Consider the following 21,918-nt stretch of genomic DNA (forward strand, 5'->3'; position numbering starts at 1 on the left):
TGTTTGTGATCATTTTTTTCCTAGGACATCTAAATTATGACCCTCCCTATTCTGCCTCTGATTGGCTAAGCCTGATATTCTTACCCTAACTCTAACCAATAACACTCCTTGTCCCTAAACCTAACCGACCAACCAACCAACGAAGGTAACGAATGCCAGCCAATCAGAGGCAGAGGAGGGCGGGTCATTAACTCGTCATCCTAAGGGGGGGAAAAGTGGCTTCCTGTTTGGTGTTGCCTGGTTGTCAGAAGCATGTTGGCGATGAAACACTATTGCGTTTTGAGAGCAAACAGACAGCTCATCTACACCCTCTGACAGCGCACTGATAACGGGGTTATTTGGGTAAGAGAGGCAATTACTGTTCACTGTTTATCTTCTTAAAGCAGTTTAAAACGACTGACTCTTCTTCCTGTGATCTCTATATAACTTGTAGTCTAATACTGTGTGTGTATGTAAAGGAAACACGTGTTAAATGTTAAACTGCCGTCATAAACATTTACATTTCAAAGCCACATGATTTATAACTCAGAGCTTATCTCATACTGAAATGTAGAAGTGTGGAGTTACATTGAAGCCCAGTAGTGAACAGACTATGAGTCCTTTGTCAAACTGTTTCTGTCACATACACTGAAGGGCTGTCTCCCTCATAGCTGTGTGTCACTGCTCTGTGTGACTCACTGTAAGCCAGCCAAACAGGCTGACATAGCACTTATGAATCCCCAAGTAAAGCCTCATGCCAGAGAGGCTGCACGATGTTGCCAGTAAAATCTAAAGGGTGGATAAAAATAAGTGATTTCTCTCTGTGTAGGGACTGACAGCAGCCAGCCAGGTGAGTTCATTTAGGTTTTTAGGACACTGAGGACATGTAGGTATTCAGTACTGATCAGCTGGTTTGCTGAATTAGATTTTTACCATGTTTTGTTATTCGGAATTAATCTGGACACAGCCAGCTACTGTGTGATCCAGAGCTGCAACGATTAGTCAGTCACCACCTATTAAATGAATCAGCATCTATTTTGGTAATCGATTAATTTTAAAGACAAAAATGATCTTCCAAATGATCTGATTTCTGTGCTGCAATTTAATATTTTCTGGTTTCTTTACTCTTGTATGATAGTAAACTGATTACTTTGAGTGTGAGTAAGTGCTTGCTGATAGCGGAATGTTTATTCTCTGTTAAATTAAAAAGTGCTTTGAAAATTACTTATGTTGTGATTTGGCGCTATGTGCAGACAGAACAAGACATTTGACTAACTAAGTGATTAATTGAGAAAATAATCAACAGATTAGTTGATGAAGAAAATAATTGTTAGTTGGAGCCCTGGTGTGTCCTGTATTATTAATGCAGTAAGTCTGAACATTGGACCTCAAAGCTGATATTTCTGAGTCATAATGTGTAGTCTAATATGAGATCATATAAAGTGAAACTGTTAATCTAAGGCTGGTGCTGTTTTTAAGAAAATAAATTATACGCAATGTGGAAATAAAAATAGATTATTTCATTTCAGAAAGTTAAGTATTTGACTAATGCAACCTGTTAAACCATAACAGGACATCTGATCTGTGTGATGATTATATGATTAAAAGTCCAGTTGAGGTATTGTCTTGTATCACTTCATATGTAGTCTGCAACTAATCATTATTTTCATTTAATGTTAACCTTGAAACAACCAGCAGATTCATTCATGATGATAATCATCATTTGCAGCCTTAATTATAATGTATGTCCCAGAGTCAGTGTACAGTTATCTCAAGTTTCTTTTGAATCTAATATGATAGATACCTAAAAAACCCAGCTACATCTCATGCATTACTGCTAGCTGAAACTTGCTTACTGATGTTATTAAACATCTGTATCTTCAGTCCAATCAGCATGTAAAGTGTTGATTAGGTTCAGCTGTGAGCAGTAGTCCAGTCATGTTGTATGAGTCTTGCAGACCTTTGGAGCGGCAGTGGAGAACAGTGGTGAGCTTATCAGCGGGTCAAAAGTCAGCGAGAGAGAAAGAAAAGACAGCAGTGTGTTTCATCAGTATCTGAGTCTGTCTGTGGGAGAGGAAGAACCCCGGATGGTGACTCTTCTGTTTTTTTATTATGAAATCTAGTCTATGACACAGAGAGGATAGTTACACTCAGTTTGGTTAGATCCTGTTTGTCTGCTTGGGTTTGGCACACAAACTGCAGGCCTACTTTATGTGGATCAGGGTGTCAGTGGATACTTACACCGTAAGCCACTGCTCTACTGTACAGTCACTGACCTCAACTCAGATGATGATGTAATATCACTAAGTAGCCAGCAGTGTGTAGCGCGAGGTCACATTGAATAAGAGCTCAAAGAAGCTGCCCTTCAGCAAGGGATGGGAGGAAATGAGATTTTATCGGGATAAAAACACTCAAGGTAATTTTATCATGGTGTATTTCCATTATCTGGATAATCATATCCTCATGTGAGTGATTTGAAAAGGCTGTCTGGCTCACTGACATACAGTCCTATTGATTTTCTAATTTATTTTGAATTGCCATTCACCACGAGGGGGAGCCAGCATCTTTCCAGTCATCCATCATCATGGCTGAAGGCTCTGAATGCTTGTATATCAGCTTGATGGGTACATTAATTATATTAAGGCATTTATGTATAATTATTTGTATTATAAGTGTATGTTACCTAACAAAATATAAGGTAAAGTGATTGCAGTATGTCTTAGTGTTATTTTAAGACTTTTAAGCATTTTGTGATGATTAACGGGATAATATTGTGAATCACAATTTGGTGAGGATAAGCCTAACATAAAATGTTCACATCAGGCCTACCTTCAACAGATTGCCTCTAAACTGACCGGTGTCAGTGATTATTTATCATATGATTAGTCATAGTGTAACTTTTCTGCCACATTATGTGTTAGGGACTGTGCTACAGTGCTGAAATGATTAGTCTAAAAATGGATTAATAGATGAAGCTACTTTTTCTTTTCTTTTTGGCCATTGTTTCCCGTGAGTTCTGGAAAACAATGGCAGACAATTTTGCCTATTCTTTGTCAAATTATTGATTAAATGATTCATCAGATGATTGAAAAGATGAAACAAAATCATCATTAGTTGCAGCCAACTGAAGAAATGACACCCATCCCTTGCAGATATTTGCTGGAGTGGTTTGTTAAATGGTATACTAGTATACAGTGAGCTAACGGACGAGAGTGAGAGAGTGGGTCTGAGTAAGGACAATACACACAAAACAAATGACAGTGGAGCTCATTTATACAATACAGTAAGTGGTTGTGATCAGTAGCTAGCAAAATAAACAACAGTTTGAGGGCAGTTTTGTATTCAAACAATAGGACCAACGATGACAAAGACAGTAATGAGGGAGGGAGTTCCTTCATAACACTCAATCATGTGTTGTTAGAGAGATTTTACTCAAGGCTTTGGTCACATTCGATGACATCACGTTGTCTCTGGTTGCATCCTCAATTGTGCGCTTGACCATCTATGATTTTAATCTGGTTTCCTCACCATGCTGTCTGTGACTTAACACAGTATATGTCTGTATCTGCAGTGGCATGGCGTCGTCAGAGGACGGCGTGAGCACCTGGAGCTGTAAGAAGGTGGCCCAGTGGCTGCAGGAAGAAGGTTTCGGGGAGTATGTGGAGCTACTGTGCATCCAGCACCGCCTGGACGGCCCCAGCCTGCTGGCTCTGACTGAGGCCGACCTGCGTGGGCCTCCGCTGGGCCTCACTGTGCTGGGTGACATCAAGAGGCTGACCTTGGCCCTCCGCCGGCTCCAAAGACAAAACCAGACCCAGCTGGAGGAGCTCGGTCTCCGGCCTGCAGATAGCCTCACTGCTGGGATCTCGCAGGGTGCTGCAGGGGTGGAGTGGAGCTGTGATAGAGCTGACCGGAGGTGTAATGGAGGAGATCGCTTGTGTAACGGGACTGAACTGCGTCTGAGGAATGGGGATAGACCTGGATACGGTTCGGGAGCAGCGTTGTGTCATATGCACTCCAACGGGAGGTGTAGGCAGCACCTGGCTGGGAGATTGGACCCAGAGGTCTGGAAGACAGTCATCAGTTCCATTTATGTGTTGTTTGTGTTTGGATTCACATCCTTCGTCATGGTCATCGTGCATGAGCGTGTCCCAGACATGAGGACATATCCACCACTGCCTGACATATTTCTGGACAGGTATAATTTGCATATGTTTTGTATCTGAGTGTAGATTTGGGTATGGACGATGGCTTCATGCCCACTTTTTCCATACCCATTTTTTCCAATCTGAAACTATCTATCTGCTTTAACTCTACTTAATGTTAACAGTAAGAACTCTGCCAGGTTTGTTTGTTTTTTTGCAAAACAAAGCACTATTATGATAAAGAGTAAAAGAGCAGGATATGGAGGATACTCTATCTGATGACAACTTGAAACTGTAGACATTGTTGACTAGAAACAGCCTGGCAGCAGTAGTAGTGGAGTCGGTGAGGTTAAATTGGGCTAAATTAGCCACAGCGTGTCCAACTGATTTATTGTGTCTATCGGGCATCATTGTATTATTAATCAGTCACACAGACTCTGCCTTTCTGCAGCCTTTCAGATGAGGTCTGATGTCAATGAAAGATCTAGCCATAAGCTCAGGAATTGAATGAACAATATGAATGAATATGAATGGAAATTTTTGAAATGATTTAAAGTTCGAGCATTACTGCGGCTCTATTGTGAAACTCTATTGTGAGTTTTGTCGCCCAAATCCACAAAGGGAAAGAAGAACCAAACCTCAGATGATGACATTATAGAGCTGCGCATTACGTACAGACTTCTTTATATTTAGTTTTTGTAACATTTATTATGACAGTCTATGATATGTTATTTATGAATATCAATTTTGGCCTCAGATTTATTAATAAATAGTCTATGAAAATAGAGAAAGGTCAGACTCTGTGTTTGTATGTGTGTGTGCACACGTGCCTATAAAAGAGAGCAGATAGAGAACAAGAGTGATAGAGAACAAGCACACATAGTTATTTTGACCATCCCACATATAAACTAAACATACACCGTTGGTTCTGGATTTGATCCCAGGAATGTTTTACAGTGACAAACCCCAGTAAACATGTGCTTTAAGATCTTATGTTGAGCAACTATCCAGACTCCATAGTTCATGTACACATTCTCCTTGTATCTAATCTACGCTCTGATACAGATGTTTTTGTACTCTTTACAGTGTTCCCAGAATCCCTTGGGCTTTTGCAATGGCTGAAGCCTGTGGCCTCATCCTGTGTTACATGTTGCTGTTGATCCTGCTGCTTCACAAACACAGGTAGCCCACAGTTTCAGCTAAAGCCACACCACATTGCTGCTTAAGTTACAAATTATTTTTTATTACTTTGTGAAGTTCCTGTAAAAAAAGTTGTGAATATTTTGTGAACATATTTCCAGATAAAGCCTCTTTTGTCTTTATTTTAGGTCCATTCTCTTCAGGCGGCTGTGTTCTTTGATTGGAACTGTATTTTTGTTACGATGTTGCACCATGTTTGTCACCTCGCTCTCTGTGCCAGGGCAGCACCTGAAGTGTGCCAGTAAGGTAGGACTTTTTTTTGTGTCTACATTGCTTAATTCTTTGCTGTTATTGGCACCTTACAGTTTCTTATTGTTGACTCAGCATTACTGCAGGATTTATAGCATGACTGATAACTAGTCGCTTGTTCCCTAGACATATGGTGATACCTTGGAAAAGATACAGAGAGCGTTAGCGATCTGGAGTGGATTTGGAATGACTCTGACTGGCGTCCAAACGTGTGGAGATTACATGTTCAGTGGGCACACAGTTGTCATCACAATGCTCAACTTTTTTGTGACTGAATGTGAGTGTTCTGCATTTTTATACAGCATGATATGTGTGAACTTTATGAAAGGATAAGATTGTTCTATATTGTTATTTTAACAAATCAAATGGAAACACCAAAACAAACAGTGTGTTAATCTGTCGTTAGTCTGTTCTTTCTTCCCTACCTTTTCTGTTCTACTCAATCCAAACTCCATTTGCTCCCACTGACGGCATTAATATTCAATAACTGGTCATAAATATATATTTTCATTTTTAATGAAGTCTCAGTTTTCACCTTAAACAGCACCAGTCTTAAACAAATGTTTCTCAAATAGGAGTCTTTTGATTTTCAGCTGTGGATTAATACAGATTAGTGAGTATTTACAGTACAGCAGGAGCGGTGTATTTGTATATGGGATTGATTTAAAATAAACTACAGTGCCCACGTCTGTCGTAATGTGTGAGTGCAACACTGTCAGTTCGATGGTTAATGGTTTTGGAACACCACTGGAGGTAGTTGAAACAGGGGAATTAGCCATGAGACTTTGGATAGACAGATACAACTTACTTTGTTGGATTGATTTGTTGGTTTTGGTCTTTTTGTGAGATTTATTCATACATTCCTCCTTCAGCGCCAACCGTAAATTATCTATTTTTATTGTAGACACTCCACGAACCTGGAATCTGATTCACACCATCTCCTGGGTGTTGAACCTGTTTGGGATTTTCTTCATTCTGGCGGCTCATGAGCACTACTCCATCGATGTGTTCATCGCCTTCTACATCACTACCCGCCTCTTCCTCTACTATCACACTTTAGCCAACACTCGAGCCTACCAGCATAGCCGGAGGGCGCGCATTTGGTTCCCCATGTTCTCCTTCTTTGAGTGCAATGTGAACGGACCTGTCCCCAATCAGTACAACTGGCCCTTTGAAAAACCTGCCTTCATGAAAACTCTGATTGGGTAGAGAGTGTTTTCCAAAGACAGCAGCTTCAATGTGCGTGGACTGGAATATTGAAGCCTTGAGGTGCTGCTTTCTATCTCTGAACAAGTGTATGTTTATTATCTGGGAGTTTTTTTCTCATTTAAAGAAATTGGTGAAGTTTTTTTGGACACTAATCTTGACACCCTGGAAAATATGTTTATTTGCCTTCTTGCTAAGTTAGATGAGAAAATTGATACCTCTCATATCTGTTGATTGCTTGATTATGAAGCTACAGTCAGGGGACCTTTTGTGTAGCTTACCATGAAGATCTGAAACGGGGAAATTGCTAGCCTGGCTCTAATCAAAGGTAACAAACTCCACCCACCAGCACCTCTAAAGCTCACTAATAAACAAGTTCTAGCTTATAAACTGGCAGTGTAATGGATGAGGGTGTCGGTCAAAACTCTCGAGACATTTTATGACTGCAGGCAGTCATTGTTCCTGGGTAATAAAGAGTCACATAACTCAGAAATTGTTTTTACACTTATATTTGTATTTATCGATTAAATAGATAGATGTAATATGTTCATTATTAAGCTTTAGAGTTTCTAATTGGTGGATTTGTAGTGCTAAGCTAATGTAACAGGCTAAATCACCTTCATGTGTCAAGCACATATATGAGATGGTATCAATAGTAAGAAAGTAAGAAAAGTTTTCAAAATGTTGAACTATTCTTTTAAATGTATTTGCACACTGTCACCTCAAAGAATTGTGATGTAATTGGGGACTAAAAGCTGCAGGTACTAATCATTTCCTGGACAAAGGGCTTAAGGAGTTCAGACATGTTTTTGCCTTAAAATAATCACTTTAATCATTAATGCTTCACTTTGTTGATGGGGAGTTTGGGTAGTCGGTCTCATTCAATATTTATAATAAACTGTGTAGGCTTCATGCAGCTATAATATAGTTGTCACATTTTGGGAGTCGTTCATGGTGGCGGGTAATATGTTGTCTTGCTGCAAAAGATTTCACACCTGTTTGGTAACAACTACCAAAAGAGTTTCTTTTGATGTGCTACAGGAAAAATGTTTTTCATTTTCATTTTATGAGCTGAACTCTCCAGTTATGTTGTATTTTATAATGTCACAGTTGAGATAGTTTATTTTTCTACCTGTTAAAAGTTTGGATACACTTTCATATTCACCTAAATGAGAAAGTGTGTCTACACTTTTGACTGGAACTGTGCATTCATCATTAAACTCAACCAAATAATGTTCAATTTTGCCAATCAGCCCATAATGTAAAGTATAATTATTCCTTTTTTCTAATTTGTTGTCTTCTTTTTTACATGTTAATTATGTCATGAGTACAGAGTGAGTTTTCCTCTGTTGCACAGTACAAAGACTGACTTTTGAATTATTAGCAAAATTGTTTACTATGTCATTATTACGACGGAGTATTAGGGCCAGGCAAAAAAAAAAAAAAAAAAGCCAGGCAAAAAAAGGAAAACAGAATGAAATCACCTTACTGCGGAGGCTTGACCACAGTACCGCAGGATCAAACTAAGTTCGTAGAGCGACTGATTATGCCAGCAGCTGGAGTGTGTAGGTGTGTAGGTGGTGCATCTGTATTCGTAACTGATAAATGTAACATATCAATAACGTAAAGCATATTCATTCTTTTTTTTTTTTTTTCCTGTGCTGGATTTTTCTTTTCTTTTCTTTTTTGCCTGGCTTTCTTTTTTTTTCCAGTTTTTTTTTCTTGAGTCTGAATTTTATTTTTTATGTTTGCCTAGCCCTAATACTCCGTCATACATAGTTGATCCAAACTATATATTTTTTAATAATTGTTTACAATTTATCGCTTTATTTGCAATGCAAGTGATCTATCTCTGCCTTTTGGCACAACAATGAAGGTTTACAGAGGAGGAAAACAGTTTTTATATTTCTAACTGACGTTTTCCTTGGCTGCTTTTTCACTAACGTATTTCCTTTTTGCATTTGTAAAATAAATTTGATTTTGAACATTATTTAAAAAAATCAAGCTTCCTTGTGAGTTTGTTAATTTGAGGAACAATGGATAGCTTCTATCATGGGTGTGACTTTATAAACTGCTATACCAACATGACCTCCACCTTTAAGCAAATATCAGATAATAATCACATCCTTGAGAAAAGATCTAAAGGTCTGTAAAGAAATGTGGGTGTGCACACCTTAATAAAAAGCCTGATCTATAGTTCACACACATCAGCCTTCTGGATCAGTCACCTCACATCTCATGATGGTAAGTATTTCACAGACTGCTGTTATATTTTTGCCAGTGTGTGAACATTTGAGTCCATAGTATAGTTTTTTGACATGCTTCAAATTACTGTAAGATTACATTTTAGGCTGACAATACCATTTATCAAATCAATATTCATAGTAATTATAGTAACAGCTTTGAACTTGAACTTTTAAATGAATGGTTGAAATTAGCAAGTACACCAAAAGCATAAAAGTAGTACATTTGTAAATGAGGTCAACGATGAGTCTTCAACGTAGTGATTGATATAACACAAATTTAAATACAGCAGATAATGTGACTTTTATGTAGTGTTAAAGACTAATTCAGCCAATCTTACTTAATGTAAACTATATTCTGTCAATCAGTACAAATCTGCTTTCTGCAAATTAAATTAAATCTTATTTTTACATGTGTTGCAGGCAATTTTGTGAATTATACAAATTTTAGTAGTGTTACTATACTATTGCTTCATTTCAGATGATGACAAATTACGCAAAGATACTGCAATAAAATAGCTGCAATTGTAAAACCTACTGATAATGATGACAGGTTGTTCTTTCTCCATTGGTTTCTGTCTATTTTTACTATTTTATTTTATTTATTTATTCAACCTTTATTTAACCAGGACAATGAGATTAAGGCCCAAGAAGAAAAAACCCACATATTTACAGACAGAAAACACAAAAGGAGACACATTTTAAAAACACAATGAAAAACAAGTATAAGGAAATTCACATTTCCAGGAATCAATACTAGGTAGATTAAAACATTTATATCCTTGGGAATCTGCCTCTAATTCTTTGTTTTTGGTTTGAAATGTGTTTAATTAGATTGTTACGGTTCAAGTCATTCTGCATCATATTCAGGGGGACATACAGTAAGAGAGATGGCTGAAGTGTGCTAAGACTTGCTGTTGTTGTTGTCAACATTATCAGACAACCAAAGCATGAATAAAACCTACCCACTCTCTTTCAGTGTTCAATATATTTTAAAAGGATGTGGTGATGAAGTTAGTTTAGAAAAAGTGTTTGCAGACAGTATGGCCACTAAGACTACATGCACACAGATGTCTTTTATTCCCTCTTTCAGACTTCCCTCCATGTGTTTGTCTATCTTCTTGGAGTGGTTGTCCTATGTGACTCTTTCTGCTTCTTCAAGCTGTTAGAGATCAAAGATCTGAACAACCCTCCGAAAGGTGAGTCGACACAACTACAGCTGGCTGGACTGTGATACAATAGCAATAGATTCAGTGGGATGGAAACTTTCCTCTGTTGTTTGACAGAAGCTGGACAAATGAGATGTCCTTATCTGTCCAACTGTTCCAGCTCAATGTATCATCCAGATGTTGTGTGTTTACTTAACATAAGCCAGCCAACTTAAAACGTATCAAAACCACACCTATACACACACCGATACACACACACACACACAATTAGTCACTGCCACAGACTTATCAGAGCGTGATAAGTGGGTCACCAGCCCCTCTGAACTGTGCGTCTATTTCTTTACATTAGGGTGTACGGATAGAGATGGAAAGCTGTATGATTTTGGCTCTGAATGGACAAGAGACTGCGTGCAGTGCTCTTGTACGAAGGACGGAATGAGCTGTTGCAGCATGTAAGATTTTTTCATGGTTTGATTTATGATCGTTACAATATTTTTGCTAACTATCCTCCATTCTCAAGGCTTCTAATCTTCATTTTAAGAAGGCTTTTCTTTACATCTGATGATAATTTCCTTTCCTTGTGTCTCTCAGACTCCCTGATGCAGACACCATGTACATTCCTGAGGACTGTGAGCTGATGGTGGATAAGGAGGCTTGTTCTGCCAAAGTGGTGCTGAAGTCAGACCACACAAAAGTGTGCGACCCTATTCAGTAGTGCAGAGTGTCCCATCACTCTTACTCTTACTGAACTTATATAATAAAATATAATAATAATTCTGCTTCATATTTCAAGTTTCAGTCTCTGGCACACAGTAAAATCATGTATAATCATTTGTGATGAATCAGTTGTATGTCTTACTTTTAACTTGCAACAATGACAATAAAGGGCAAACATGAAACCCACTCCCCTTCTGATTCTACTTCTTGCCTGCTCTCTGTCTCTTTAACACCACTTATACAGCAGGTGTCATTTTCAGGATGTAATTGAATAAATCCACCACTGTGTGACAGCAGAGCTCGGTGCACAGAGGGGCTCTAGCACCCAAAGGGCTCTAACAGCCAAATAATAGTCGTGTTCCCCTCATCGCTGCATCTCACAGACACGTTCTAGTTGTCATGATGCTCAGCTCCTTCTCCAACTCTCATCTCTGTGGATTCACACCTGTTCAGAGAATTATATCTTCTCTCATCTAGGCTTCAATTCATTACGTGAGTGATTTGTGTTTTTGTTTCTGTATTAACACATAATAATGAACCATTATACACAATAATGATCTTTGCTAAGGAAAGTCAGAATATGATTTCAATTAAGCAGTAATGAGATGTATACTGTGTTGATTATGCTTATTGCTTGTAGTAGATATGCATGTGTACTATATGATAATTCCTTTGAATTTTACCTTTAAACAATAGGTAGCAGACTACAAAAGGCTTTTCTGAGAATACAAATCCAATTTCAGCAGGAGGATTGAAAAACATGTAATTGGTTTGCATCAAGTTTCAAATACTGTGTAAAATTGAGATAACAACCCATCTCGTGACAATATTTTGTGTAGTAATGACTTGGAAGTTGGCATCCAAGAGCTCTGAAATCCCCAGCACCGAATAATGAGGCTTGTTATCCTGTTCCACCACACACAGGAGGCAGAAGGAAAGAGGAATTGTTTCTTAATAGTACCGCTGACTAAACATGTATGTGAAAATACTGCTTTGATGCCTTGGATATGTGTGCATATGAATTCACATTGAGTGATCTGGTGCAAAACTAGAATAAGAGAAAAGAATCAATATAGTATTAATACGCATCTTGAGATGTACAATTTATAAAAACAGATATGAACTGGTGACTGCACACAGGAGGGTATAGAGAGGTTTGGCTTCCTATTTATTTCTCTGTTAAGCATAAATGTGCAAGAATTTATATATTTATTGTCTAGTTCACCTAAAAAATAATCAGACAAACAAGTATGGATGGAGCCTACTATTCAACTCCACCTGTGAACCTGATAAAGGATTGTTCAGACCCAAAGAACAAAATTAAATACTAGTCAAAGTGAAGTTTCAAAACTGGAAAACATGTAATGATGAATTATAGATGTGTATGAAATGTAAAATGACTTGATACTGGTTCCAAGAATCTTTGGCAGACAAAGAATATGTGAAATTGTCCATTGTGAAAAAATGTTTTGATCCAAAGGCGATATTTGAGAGAATCATTGGGGACGACAAGGGTTAAAATGTAGTTAAATGAAATATACTGCTGCACGACACAATTGCCCTCACAATATATAAAAAAGAGAGAATCAGGGATGATCTGGTCCAAGGAAAATCACATTCAGTCATTTTTTCATTTTCCATCAGAGAGCACAATTTTCTCAGAGATGAAGGACTCTTTGCCGAGACAGAAGAGAAGAATATGATGGACAGAGTGGTGCCAGGTCGCAGTGTTCCTTATGCTGCAGAGATTTTGCTCTGGAGGGGGTGATCAAAATGACATAACTATATGCTGGATGAGCATCGCACGGTGCCACATCACTGTAACATGATGGGTTAAAATTTGCCTATAAGTGGGCCTTTTTTTCCCTGCTTGTGTTTATTGTGTCTCTGCTCTGTTATAGCTGTTTGTTAGAAAAAGGCAAATCTAACATCACTGGTTACTGGTGACGTTACACTTGCCTTTCCTCCTGAAACACAGGGTGATCAATGCTGTGCCACCCTGCCTGCAGCTCACTCAACACACTGACAGAGTAGGTTAGAAATGATGCATTGTGAAGTGACTGATAGCTAAGTGTGTGTGTGCCGTTAATGGAAAATGACAGGTTCGTTTTCTTTGCGATGCAGGTTTTCACAGCACATGGAAGAGGTTTCAGGGGAGAGAGCTGCAATCCATTTTTAGGATTCTGACAATGTCATGTCCTCTCTCATTCTGTCCTAAACAAATAGAAGTCAAATGTGTAATTTTACTGTCACTAAGCTATTATATTAAGTCTTGAAACCTGACTTGTGGGAGGAAAACTAGCAAGTCTGAAATCTTAAGACAGGTCAATTAAAAGAGAAAGAGAGTGAATGTCAGACCAAGAAATGAAACTACTGTGCAACTGCAGTACTGCCTCCAAGTGCTGAAACAATAGCAAAGAAACCCCACTGTACCTTATAATCAAATTTGGTACCTTACATTCATATCAGTGTTAGCTGTGTAAGAAGTGTAAAGTGTTTCTGATAATCTTCCACTGTATGGATTTTAGTTAAGTAGATGATGAGATATTTCACAGTATACATGAAAATCTTGACTTACGGTCGAATTAGAAAGAATGTCGAGAGATCACCAAAGTCTTTAGGATTCATCCTCTGGGCACCATAATATCTGTACCAAATTTTGTGGCAAACCATCAAATAGTTGTTGAGCTATTTGAGTCAGGATCAAAGTGGTGGACAGACCGACATCACCATCCGTGGGCCCCCACTACTGACGTGAAAAAAATGCTTTGTACATTTTAAATTACCTTTCGTATATTATAGATTTTTTCCCCCATCAATATAGTATGTCATTGTCTTGTTGTGATGTATAACATTTATTTTTAATTAAGTGTGTGTTCTGTGGACAATCAAAACAACAATTCTCACATCCATAGGTGAGACGCATGAATAGAAAAAAAAATTACATATTGCATCTTTGCTAGACTTATATAATTTAACTCATTATCAACAGGCCTCCTCCTTCATTGTGCACTCCTCTCAGACCAACAGTATCACGTCTACACGAACAGCTCAATATGAGCAACTGCTTTGCAAGTGAATGGTGTTTTCTTCTCTCTCCCTCTGTGCTTCCTCTCTCTTTGTCCCTCTGTCTCAGATGTATGTTTTCAAACGGCTGGGATGGACAGATTCATCCTGGGGGCTGGTGACACTCAAGTTCTGGTGAAATGTCCTTGAGTGGCAACACGAGCCAGTCTTCTCCGTCAACAACAGCTCTGCCTCTGTCCTTCAACAGCACCACCTCTCCACCATCCCTGCCGTGGGAGGAGGGACGAAGCAGTCATGAGTCTTTGCAAGAGTTGCCAGGGAATCAGAATCAGCTCCTCTCAGACCTCTCTGTGCTCGGGCATGATGAGCAGTGCCATATGTCACCTGTCCTCACAGCGTTTCTGGTAGTGTGGTACAGCATTACAATGGTGCTGGGGCTGGTGGGGAACATTGGTCTAATCTCCATCATCGCACGTCGCAAAGAAAAAGCCAATGTCACCAGTATTTTCATTTGTAACCTGTCATTCTCTGACATTCTGGTGTGTGTCTTCTGCCTGCCCTTCACTGTCATATACACCCTCATGGACCATTGGATGTTTGGCTCACTGTTATGTCGGCTGGTGCCGTTCATCCAGTGTGTGTCTGTCACCGTGTCAGTGCTGTCTCTGGTGTTCATCGCTCTGGAAAGACATCAGCTCATCGTAAACCCCTCTGGGTGGAAACCTAGCATTCCTCAAGCCTATGTGGCAGTCGTTGTCATCTGGATTCTGGCGTGCTTCACTTCCTCGCCATTCTTGGCCTTTCAGTTACTCACAAGCGAGCCCTACACCAATGTACTCCTGCCACAGTCTCCTCTTTATCACCAAGCCTCTCCTCAGGATTATCTCAACACATCTCCATCACAACCTGCCTCCCACACATACAAAAACTCATCTGTGCCTCTATTTTCCTATGTCCCCACCCCTCCACTTATGGAGGCATGTCTGGAGCACTGGCCATCCCAGCAGCAGAGGCTTGCATATACTACATGGCTCCTGCTGTTCCAGTACTGTGGGCCACTAACACTTGTCCTGCTCTGTTATGTTAGAGTGTTTGTCCGCCTGCGCCAACGTAAAGAAATGCTGGACCGTGCCAGAACCCCAGAGAGTCAGCACATGACCCACAGCCGCCGAATCAACATCATGCTGGTTGCCCTGATAACAGCATTTGCTCTTTGCTGGCTGCCGCTCACCATCTTCAATGTGGTGTCAGACTGGAACCAGGATGCCCTGCCTATCTGCCACCACAACCTGCTGTTCTCCCTATGCCACCTGCTGGCCATGTCCTCCACCTGCATCAACCCCATCATCTATGGCTTTCTCAACTACAATTTCCGGCAGGAGGTCAGAGGGGTTCTCCTGCACTGCCGCTGCCACTCTCTTGAAGAAGAGTGTGAGCGTTTTCCCATGTCTACTGTGCACATGGAAGTGTCCCGCACCTCAGTGCCTCTCAACTGCAGGAGCAACTCTGTTTGACTGTGATGCTGCATCCTATTGGATACTAGTGTAGTAGTGTAGGATGTCACACACAATGTACAGTTGTAGGACCAACTTCAGCTGTTTTTCTACCTTTAATGCCAGTACAAACGTTTTGACAGTGGTTGACAGTGAAACATTTTTGTCAGTTTTTTAAATTACAGTGTGCAGTACAGTGTTGGTTTATCTTACTCTGCAGTAACTCCTAATTATATGAAGAGTGTGTTCATGTTAAAATGATAGCCTTTGAAAAGAATGTAATATTTGTCTATGTTTGGCACCATACAACTATGTTACACATCATCACAAAATATTATTACAAAATATGTTGGAACTATACTTAAAATGCAAGCTGCATGTAGTGTTATGAATATAAAAATGGGTGAGAAATTAAATAATTTATCGAAAAAAAAACTGAATAAATGAGAAGAAAGACATACATTACAGGTGCATGGGGGTGTGACCCAATTGTTTAAAAATATATGAAAATGGTGTGAATCATATGCCATGGCCTTCACCAGATTTCAACTCCAATGAATGAGAGATTTTGAGGCGACATGTTAGACATTGCTTTCCACCACCAACATCAAAACAGCAACAGATGGGATATTGTAGTTTTGCAAGGATTTTTTCCATTCTCTGCCACGGAGCACTGAAGCTGTTTTTAAAACCTTGTGGTGGACAAACTGCTGTCTTACACATCTGTAGTTTGTGCAAAGGGTGACACAGATGCATTTTGTGATAAACTAGATTGATGATAAAAATGATGTTCTTCATGAGTAGACTGCTTCTGATGTAAATCTTACATTTACTAATTTTGTATTGATTTGTGTTGTGAAATTGGTGTGTGACTTTCTAAAGTGAAGAAGAAAAACAAGGTGCATTTTGTTTTGTGATTAATGTGACTTGTAGATGAAGCTTGTTATATAAGGGTTTAATAAATTAATGAATAATGTCAATTGTGTTCATACAAAATGTTTTATGGACATTAAAGTGTACAAGTCCAGTCTCTTTGCTGCATGTCATACCGATCTCTCTCTCCCCTTGTTTCCTGTCTGCCTCTTCGCTGCTCATAGCCCAATAAAGGTAAAAATACCGACAAAAACAAACCCTTGAAAAAGTGTGCTGCCAATCAACAATTTTTGTACAAGATAGTTTTATGTGTTGCCATAGTTACCACCAGCTTAGTGTAAAAAGACAGTCAATTTTTCAATTCTGTCTTAAAACAGGTGGCCACATGAACATTGAAAGAGGTTTATCCAGCTGTAATCATTCCAAAGGGGTATGGGTCAATATCCACAGCGTGTCTAAACAGTGATTTTGTGCAAAAATGTATTTAAAACGTTTATCTGAAGCTTATATGAGGCTTCAGCTGTCTAAAGTTGTCATATCATGTGGAAATTTGCCACAAATACAACTAAAGTTAAAAGATATCTATTTGATTTGACATCACTTAGTTTTTAAGTTCATTATGAATCTAATGGCCAGGATGAACAGCTTAGTGTCAAATGACCATTGTTTTAAGAAAAACTGGATAATGTTTTAATAATTTTGAAGTTTTGTTAGTTCTTTGATATCTTTAATGACACATGGCCTACAGATTACACACCATTATCTCTCTCCGTAACACGCAGAGAGACGGAAAGGTCACTGTTGACTACTTAGGGCTCTTCTTAGGGACCCTACGTTGCTCTCTTTCCCATTGCATCCGGACTAGAAGTGATGTTTGTTATCAATCAGCCAATGGTTGCCTTCCGTCCCAGAATGCAGTGCGTCACAAACTACACGCGCGAACGATGAACAGTGCGCGATTTAAAACCGTTTAAGTTAAACCGCCGTTTAATGTAAGTACACAACGGTCTCTCAGTAGTACTGTCAGATAGCTGTCGTCGTGTTATGTACAGCTAGTTGTAAAACAAACTAACTAACAAACTAACATGTAAAATGCCTGTGTCAGCATATCGGAAGTGGTAACCTTAAACGTTGCCACACCACAAGTTTGTTAGCTCGCTAATTTAGCAGCAAAGAGTAGCTTTACCTAACAATGAAACAGCAATATCAGCGTCTCTAGCAGCGTAATAGACGATATTAATTAGCATGCTGAAATCACTTGAACTTTGTACGTAACACTGTAACCAACGTCGTCTATCTAAGGTTACATAACTGGATTTTTTGTTTGTTAAACTTACTCGGTTCATAATTAAGGCTAAACTTCAAAGATAAACGCTAGCTAACATTACAGTTCACGTTTCTGTAATTGGATGTCTAACAAAATACTACACTAAGGTAATGTCAATGTGTTGAAAAAGCAGAAGTGACTTAAGCACTGATTTTTTGTTTACTGGTAGGTATTCGGCCATTATTTCAGCTATAGATTTTCTAGTTTGTTTTTTTAATTTCTTTGTTTGTCTTTAAGTATAGTGTTATTAAGTCTCAGGTCAGGTTTTTATTGAGGCTGTCAGCTTTCAGATCTGTAGCACATGATGAAACATGTATCTGGTACAGTTTAGATCAGACGTCTGTGTCTCCACTGCTGCTTTAATGATTAGTTGTCAGTAAGTGATTCGTTGATTGGCATTGGCATTATATTAATCATCCTCAAGCCGAATAGCTTTACAAATGCCGTGTTGATTAAATTATGAATGGTAATAGAAATATCACTATTTTTGGCTGATGGTCGGGCAATGCCATTTTAAGACATCACTTTGGACTGTGGTAACTTGCTCAATTTAACATTGAAATAGATTGTTCACACTGCAATTATTCTTCATGTTCATACTGACCATTAGAATATATATTCATAATACAGGGAATCTACAAACTTCCAAATGCAAAAATGTATTATAGGTTTATCTGAAGCTAATATGAAGCCTCAGTCATCCATATTAGTCAAATCTAGTAGAAAGTTTTCTTTTTTATACTATTCTGCCACAGGGTTCAACAGAAAACATAAAGAGTGAATTTTATTCTGAAAAGATTGTAAATGTGACAGATATCCACTTGATAGGGTTAATTCAGAAAGCTGAAGCCTCACATAAGCTTCACACCAACTTTTAAATGTATTTGTGCACAAAATAACTGTGTGGACACACTGTGGATTTTGGCCCCCATCTGAAGGAGATTTTCTAATAGTCAGTATGAGCAGGAGGAATAATTACTGGGAGGAAAACCTCTTTCACTGTTCATATGGGCACCTGACTTAAAAAAAATGTGAACCTGTCCTGTAACTGCTTAATTGATAAAAAATAACCCACTGATAAGCTTGCATGAAGGACTAGAGAGTGATGTCATGTCTTATTTATTAAGAAGGGCCCCCAGCATGTGAAATTCCTGTAAAATGTGAATCTTTCATCTCAAGAAGTGTCTTCATTGGTTTTGTGTAGGTGAATCTTGGAGCAAAGGAGACCAGTAATGAGCGCAAGCAATGATGGATCAGTTCTTAAAGGTAATGTACATCAGCAGTACAGTTAAGACATCATTTTTAAGGCTTACTGTTTACACGTTGAGTCAATGTTTCAATGTCCCTGCAGATGTCGTTGCCTATGTTGATGTCTGGTCATCTGACAAATCAGCAAACTATTCAAAAGCATTCATCCAGCAGCTACAGGAAATGGGAGCTCAGGTAAAGCCACAGGGCAACTAAACATACTCTTGCATTATACCTTTTATGGCACTGACAGACAGCAAATATATATACTTAATACAACCTTTTTTTTTTGTAACAGATATCAAAGACATTCAATAAACAAGTCACACATGTCATCTTTAACAATGGTCATCTAGCTACATGGAGGAAAGCCAAGAAAAGTCACGTGAAGCTTGTCTCTGTTCTTTGGGTGGGCAGGTAAGAATAAAACTATGTGCTTTTTTCACTTAATTTTCTTAAACTTGCTTGTATTGTGTTACTTGACTTAATGTGGCTGTTTTCTTTTTTTTTTGTGAAATGATACCCAGATGTTATGATGACAGAGTGCATGTGGCTGAGGAGTTGTATCCAGCATCAAATGATGAAAGCAATCCTGTGCTGAAGAACAAAAAAGTGAGTACAATGGGATTTACATGTGATGCTGACGTTGCTGTAACAGTCAAAGCTTTCACTGTTAAACAAGTCAGTGTCAGACTTCTGTTTGTCAAGCCATGCAGTGTGCTGGTTTTGGGTTGCTGACTGTGGTCTTAAAGACATAATATGTCACTTTTCTACATTAAAAAGTCTAAAAACGACTACACCTATGTCATATATTTTGTTGAGTTGTGTACTTACATTATCCCAATGTTCAAACCCAGAGAAATCTGTCATTTCAATTAAGGTAAAAGTCTCTTTATTCCCTCCACTTGTAATAACTTCCAGGGAAACACAGGAATGACCAGATGATACGTCAGTGGGAGAAAGTAACTCGACGAACCAGCTAGCCTCTCTGACGTTTACTATTGTTTGTATCGCTCATTTATGAGGGAACACAATTATTCATTGTCATTCTGTCATTGATGCTGTCCCCGTAAAGCACAAAATTCGGGTGAATTAAATGACCCGAGAAGATTATTCATTATTATTCATTAGAATGAAATGACATAACATGAATATAACTTTAATACATTAACGCCTGTAAACATGATGATAAACATGATCCCACACTACTTCACAATGTCTACAATATCTGTCTTTTGATATAGTTTTGTTTGAGATACATACCATCCGTTTATCCTCCTCTTACTATGATCTGTAAATGAGATTTGATTGTGTTAATGTCTTTCAAGATAATAATTTCTTAAGCAGTTCACTCAGACACATAGATATAAAACCAAATACTCACCTCTGTTCTATTATTATTTTCTTCCTTTGTGTTTCATTCATGTAGCATCGTTGCATGCTGCCTAAAGATTATCCAGAGAAGACTCCTGAAAATGACAGGCGCATGAAGAAGAAGCTGGATAAGATGATGAAAGACCTACCTCCAAAACCACCTCTAGGTAAAAGATTGCAAACCTTCTGTAAATCTTTTACTTAAAAACCCAGAATATATTTTGGCATGTTACAAATATTTTTTCTCCCCACAGTCACAGATGTGTCACCAATCATTATTGATGAAGAGAATGGAATAGTCTACAGCCCCGGGTTGAAGAGGTCGGATTATATGGCACAGCGATTGAAATACATGAAAAAGAAACGGGAGAACCCCTCACCTACAGGTATGTGGAGCAGGTGGAAAGATGGATGAACTCACAAGGTCCTCAAAGCATTTCAGTTGTGAAACATCAACAATTCATATGTATTTAATTTTCTTTCAGCCTCACAAATGGTGGAGTCCTGCTCACCCCTGGCGCTGAAGCCTTCCCTTGGGAGCACACCGACTGTCCTCAAACAATTGTGTAAGAAAATTGCTTGTTATCTTCTTGTTATTGATCAATGTGGAAATTGTAGTTTAGTTTAAAAAAAAATCTGTTCAAGCCGCCAAGATCAATTTGTAGTCAGGGGATGATAATGAGAAGAGAGCTAGTGTTTTTCAGTGTTTGCTTTATGTTTCTGAATCATTAGAAAATACATTATAAGCATGTTTCCAGAGTCAGTTGAACCCAAGAATATGGTGGTGAGGTCTCAGTCCGACCCTCTAGGGTGGTCCGGGGGTTATAGTTAATTTATTGTACAGATGGAAATAAAGAAGATCTCATATTAAGACTTTGCTTTTTTAATCTGAACCAACCAAAGCAGCATAATGCTGCTCTGCTGCTGTGTTTTAAACAGCATGCAGGTGTTTCAGATTGAGAGGTTTGAGGAGGAGCTGCAGGGATGGGTGGAGGTGTGTGGGGAAGTTTATTAGTGCTGTTGAACGTAACCACTGTGAAACGCTCAGAAAATCCCCCCATTGAGTGTCCAGACCTTTTATACAGAACAGTGAGGCAGAATAAAGTAGTAATATTCAGAACATACGTCATAAACAGACTCTGAAAGCAGAGAAGAGCAACACGACGAGAAGTGACAGTAAACAGCAGCAGAGGCTAACATTAGCTGCTCCTCTTCTCTGTCTCAGCAGGGTGGAGCCAAGCCTCCGTGCAGCAGACAGAGACGGTGGAAAGTTGTCACAACTTCATTCAGTAATTCAACAATATAATCCGCTCAAAAGAAGATAACGTCTCGTCCTATATCTCGTTTGCTCAATATACTGCTGAGCCCTAAAACAGCGTAACGAGTGTACAGACATGTTCAGCTCACTATGAGACTGGCGGCACAAATTAACCTATGGTGGGCCGCCACAGTCTATATAATTAATGGGAAACACTGCTGCCTTGAAAGAATCTGATTACTGGAGAGATACTTGGCTAACATCGCACACTGTTTACTGACTGTGTGTTATTTACTCTTTTTGTAGCCCTTTTTTACTCTGACAGTTCTTTTGAAAAATACCCTGCTTGGTTTGTGAACATCTCTCTTCATCAGTCTCATTTATTTCGGCTCCCCACAAATTCAGAGTGT

The 21,918-nt window shown here is 38.9% G+C and overlaps 4 protein-coding genes across 5 annotated transcripts in view; all 4 read left to right on the forward strand.

The window, feature by feature from the left end:
- Positions 1–290: 290 nt before the first annotated feature.
- LOC128372988 (sphingomyelin synthase-related protein 1-like) lies at positions 291–6,838 on the forward strand. Of its 2 annotated transcripts, none has more exons than XM_053333203.1 (6): positions 291–342; positions 3,551–4,177; positions 5,211–5,306; positions 5,453–5,570; positions 5,700–5,850; positions 6,478–6,838. In XM_053333203.1, exons 2-6 carry the CDS (start codon positions 3,555–3,557, stop codon positions 6,780–6,782), a joined length of 1,293 nt encoding a protein of 430 aa, XP_053189178.1. In that variant the 5' UTR covers positions 291–342; positions 3,551–3,554; the 3' UTR covers positions 6,783–6,838. The 2 variants fall into 2 exon arrangements, with proteins under 2 accessions (XP_053189178.1, XP_053189179.1); XM_053333204.1 differs by lacking the exon at positions 291–342 and adding an exon at positions 702–829.
- A 3,244-nt stretch (positions 6,839–10,082) lies between these two features.
- On the forward strand, positions 10,083–10,906 carry si:ch73-288o11.4 (beta-microseminoprotein). Its single transcript, XM_053332630.1, has 3 exons — positions 10,083–10,221; positions 10,541–10,643; positions 10,783–10,906. Exons 1-3 carry the CDS (start codon positions 10,083–10,085, stop codon positions 10,904–10,906), a joined length of 366 nt encoding a protein of 121 aa, XP_053188605.1.
- Positions 10,907–14,111: 3,205 nt separating this feature from the next.
- On the forward strand, positions 14,112–15,449 carry npy4r (neuropeptide Y receptor Y4). Its single transcript, XM_053333231.1, has one exon. It carries the CDS (start codon positions 14,115–14,117, stop codon positions 15,447–15,449), a length of 1,335 nt encoding a protein of 444 aa, XP_053189206.1. The 5' UTR covers positions 14,112–14,114.
- A 1,832-nt stretch (positions 15,450–17,281) lies between these two features.
- Positions 17,282–21,918, forward strand: part of mcph1 (microcephalin 1) — a 32,469-nt gene continuing 27,832 nt past the window's right edge. The window contains exons 1-8 of the mRNA XM_053333241.1: positions 17,282–17,293; positions 18,833–18,894; positions 18,980–19,071; positions 19,175–19,293; positions 19,404–19,488; positions 20,306–20,417; positions 20,505–20,636; positions 20,736–20,816. Of these exons, the coding sequence (XP_053189216.1) occupies positions 18,861–18,894; positions 18,980–19,071; positions 19,175–19,293; positions 19,404–19,488; positions 20,306–20,417; positions 20,505–20,636; positions 20,736–20,816 (655 nt within the window). The 5' untranslated portion in view covers positions 17,282–17,293; positions 18,833–18,860. The remainder of the gene's footprint in view (positions 17,294–18,832; positions 18,895–18,979; positions 19,072–19,174; positions 19,294–19,403; positions 19,489–20,305; positions 20,418–20,504; positions 20,637–20,735; positions 20,817–21,918) is intronic.

Source organism: Scomber japonicus, chromosome 14 (genome assembly GCF_027409825.1).
Source record: "Scomber japonicus isolate fScoJap1 chromosome 14, fScoJap1.pri, whole genome shotgun sequence".
Taxonomy (NCBI): Eukaryota; Metazoa; Chordata; class Actinopteri; order Scombriformes; family Scombridae; genus Scomber; species Scomber japonicus.

Coding starts and splice junctions, on each gene's coding strand:
- si:ch73-288o11.4 (XM_053332630.1), top strand. CDS start 10,083: ATGCACACAGATGTCTTTTATTCCCTCTTTCAGACTTCCCTCCATGTG. Junction 10,222..10,540: donor TCTGAACAACCCTCCGAAAG/GTGAGTCGACAC, acceptor TCTTTACATTAG/GGTGTACGGATAGAGATGGA. Junction 10,644..10,782: donor GGAATGAGCTGTTGCAGCAT/GTAAGATTTTTT, acceptor TGTGTCTCTCAG/ACTCCCTGATGCAGACACCA.
- npy4r (XM_053333231.1), top strand. CDS start 14,115: ATGTCCTTGAGTGGCAACACGAGCCAGTCTTCTCCGTCAACAACAGCT.
- LOC128372988 (XM_053333203.1), top strand. CDS start 3,555: ATGGCGTCGTCAGAGGACGGCGTGAGCACCTGGAGCTGTAAGAAGGTG. Junction 4,178..5,210: donor CCTGACATATTTCTGGACAG/GTATAATTTGCA, acceptor TACTCTTTACAG/TGTTCCCAGAATCCCTTGGG. Junction 5,571..5,699: donor ACCTGAAGTGTGCCAGTAAG/GTAGGACTTTTT, acceptor CTTGTTCCCTAG/ACATATGGTGATACCTTGGA.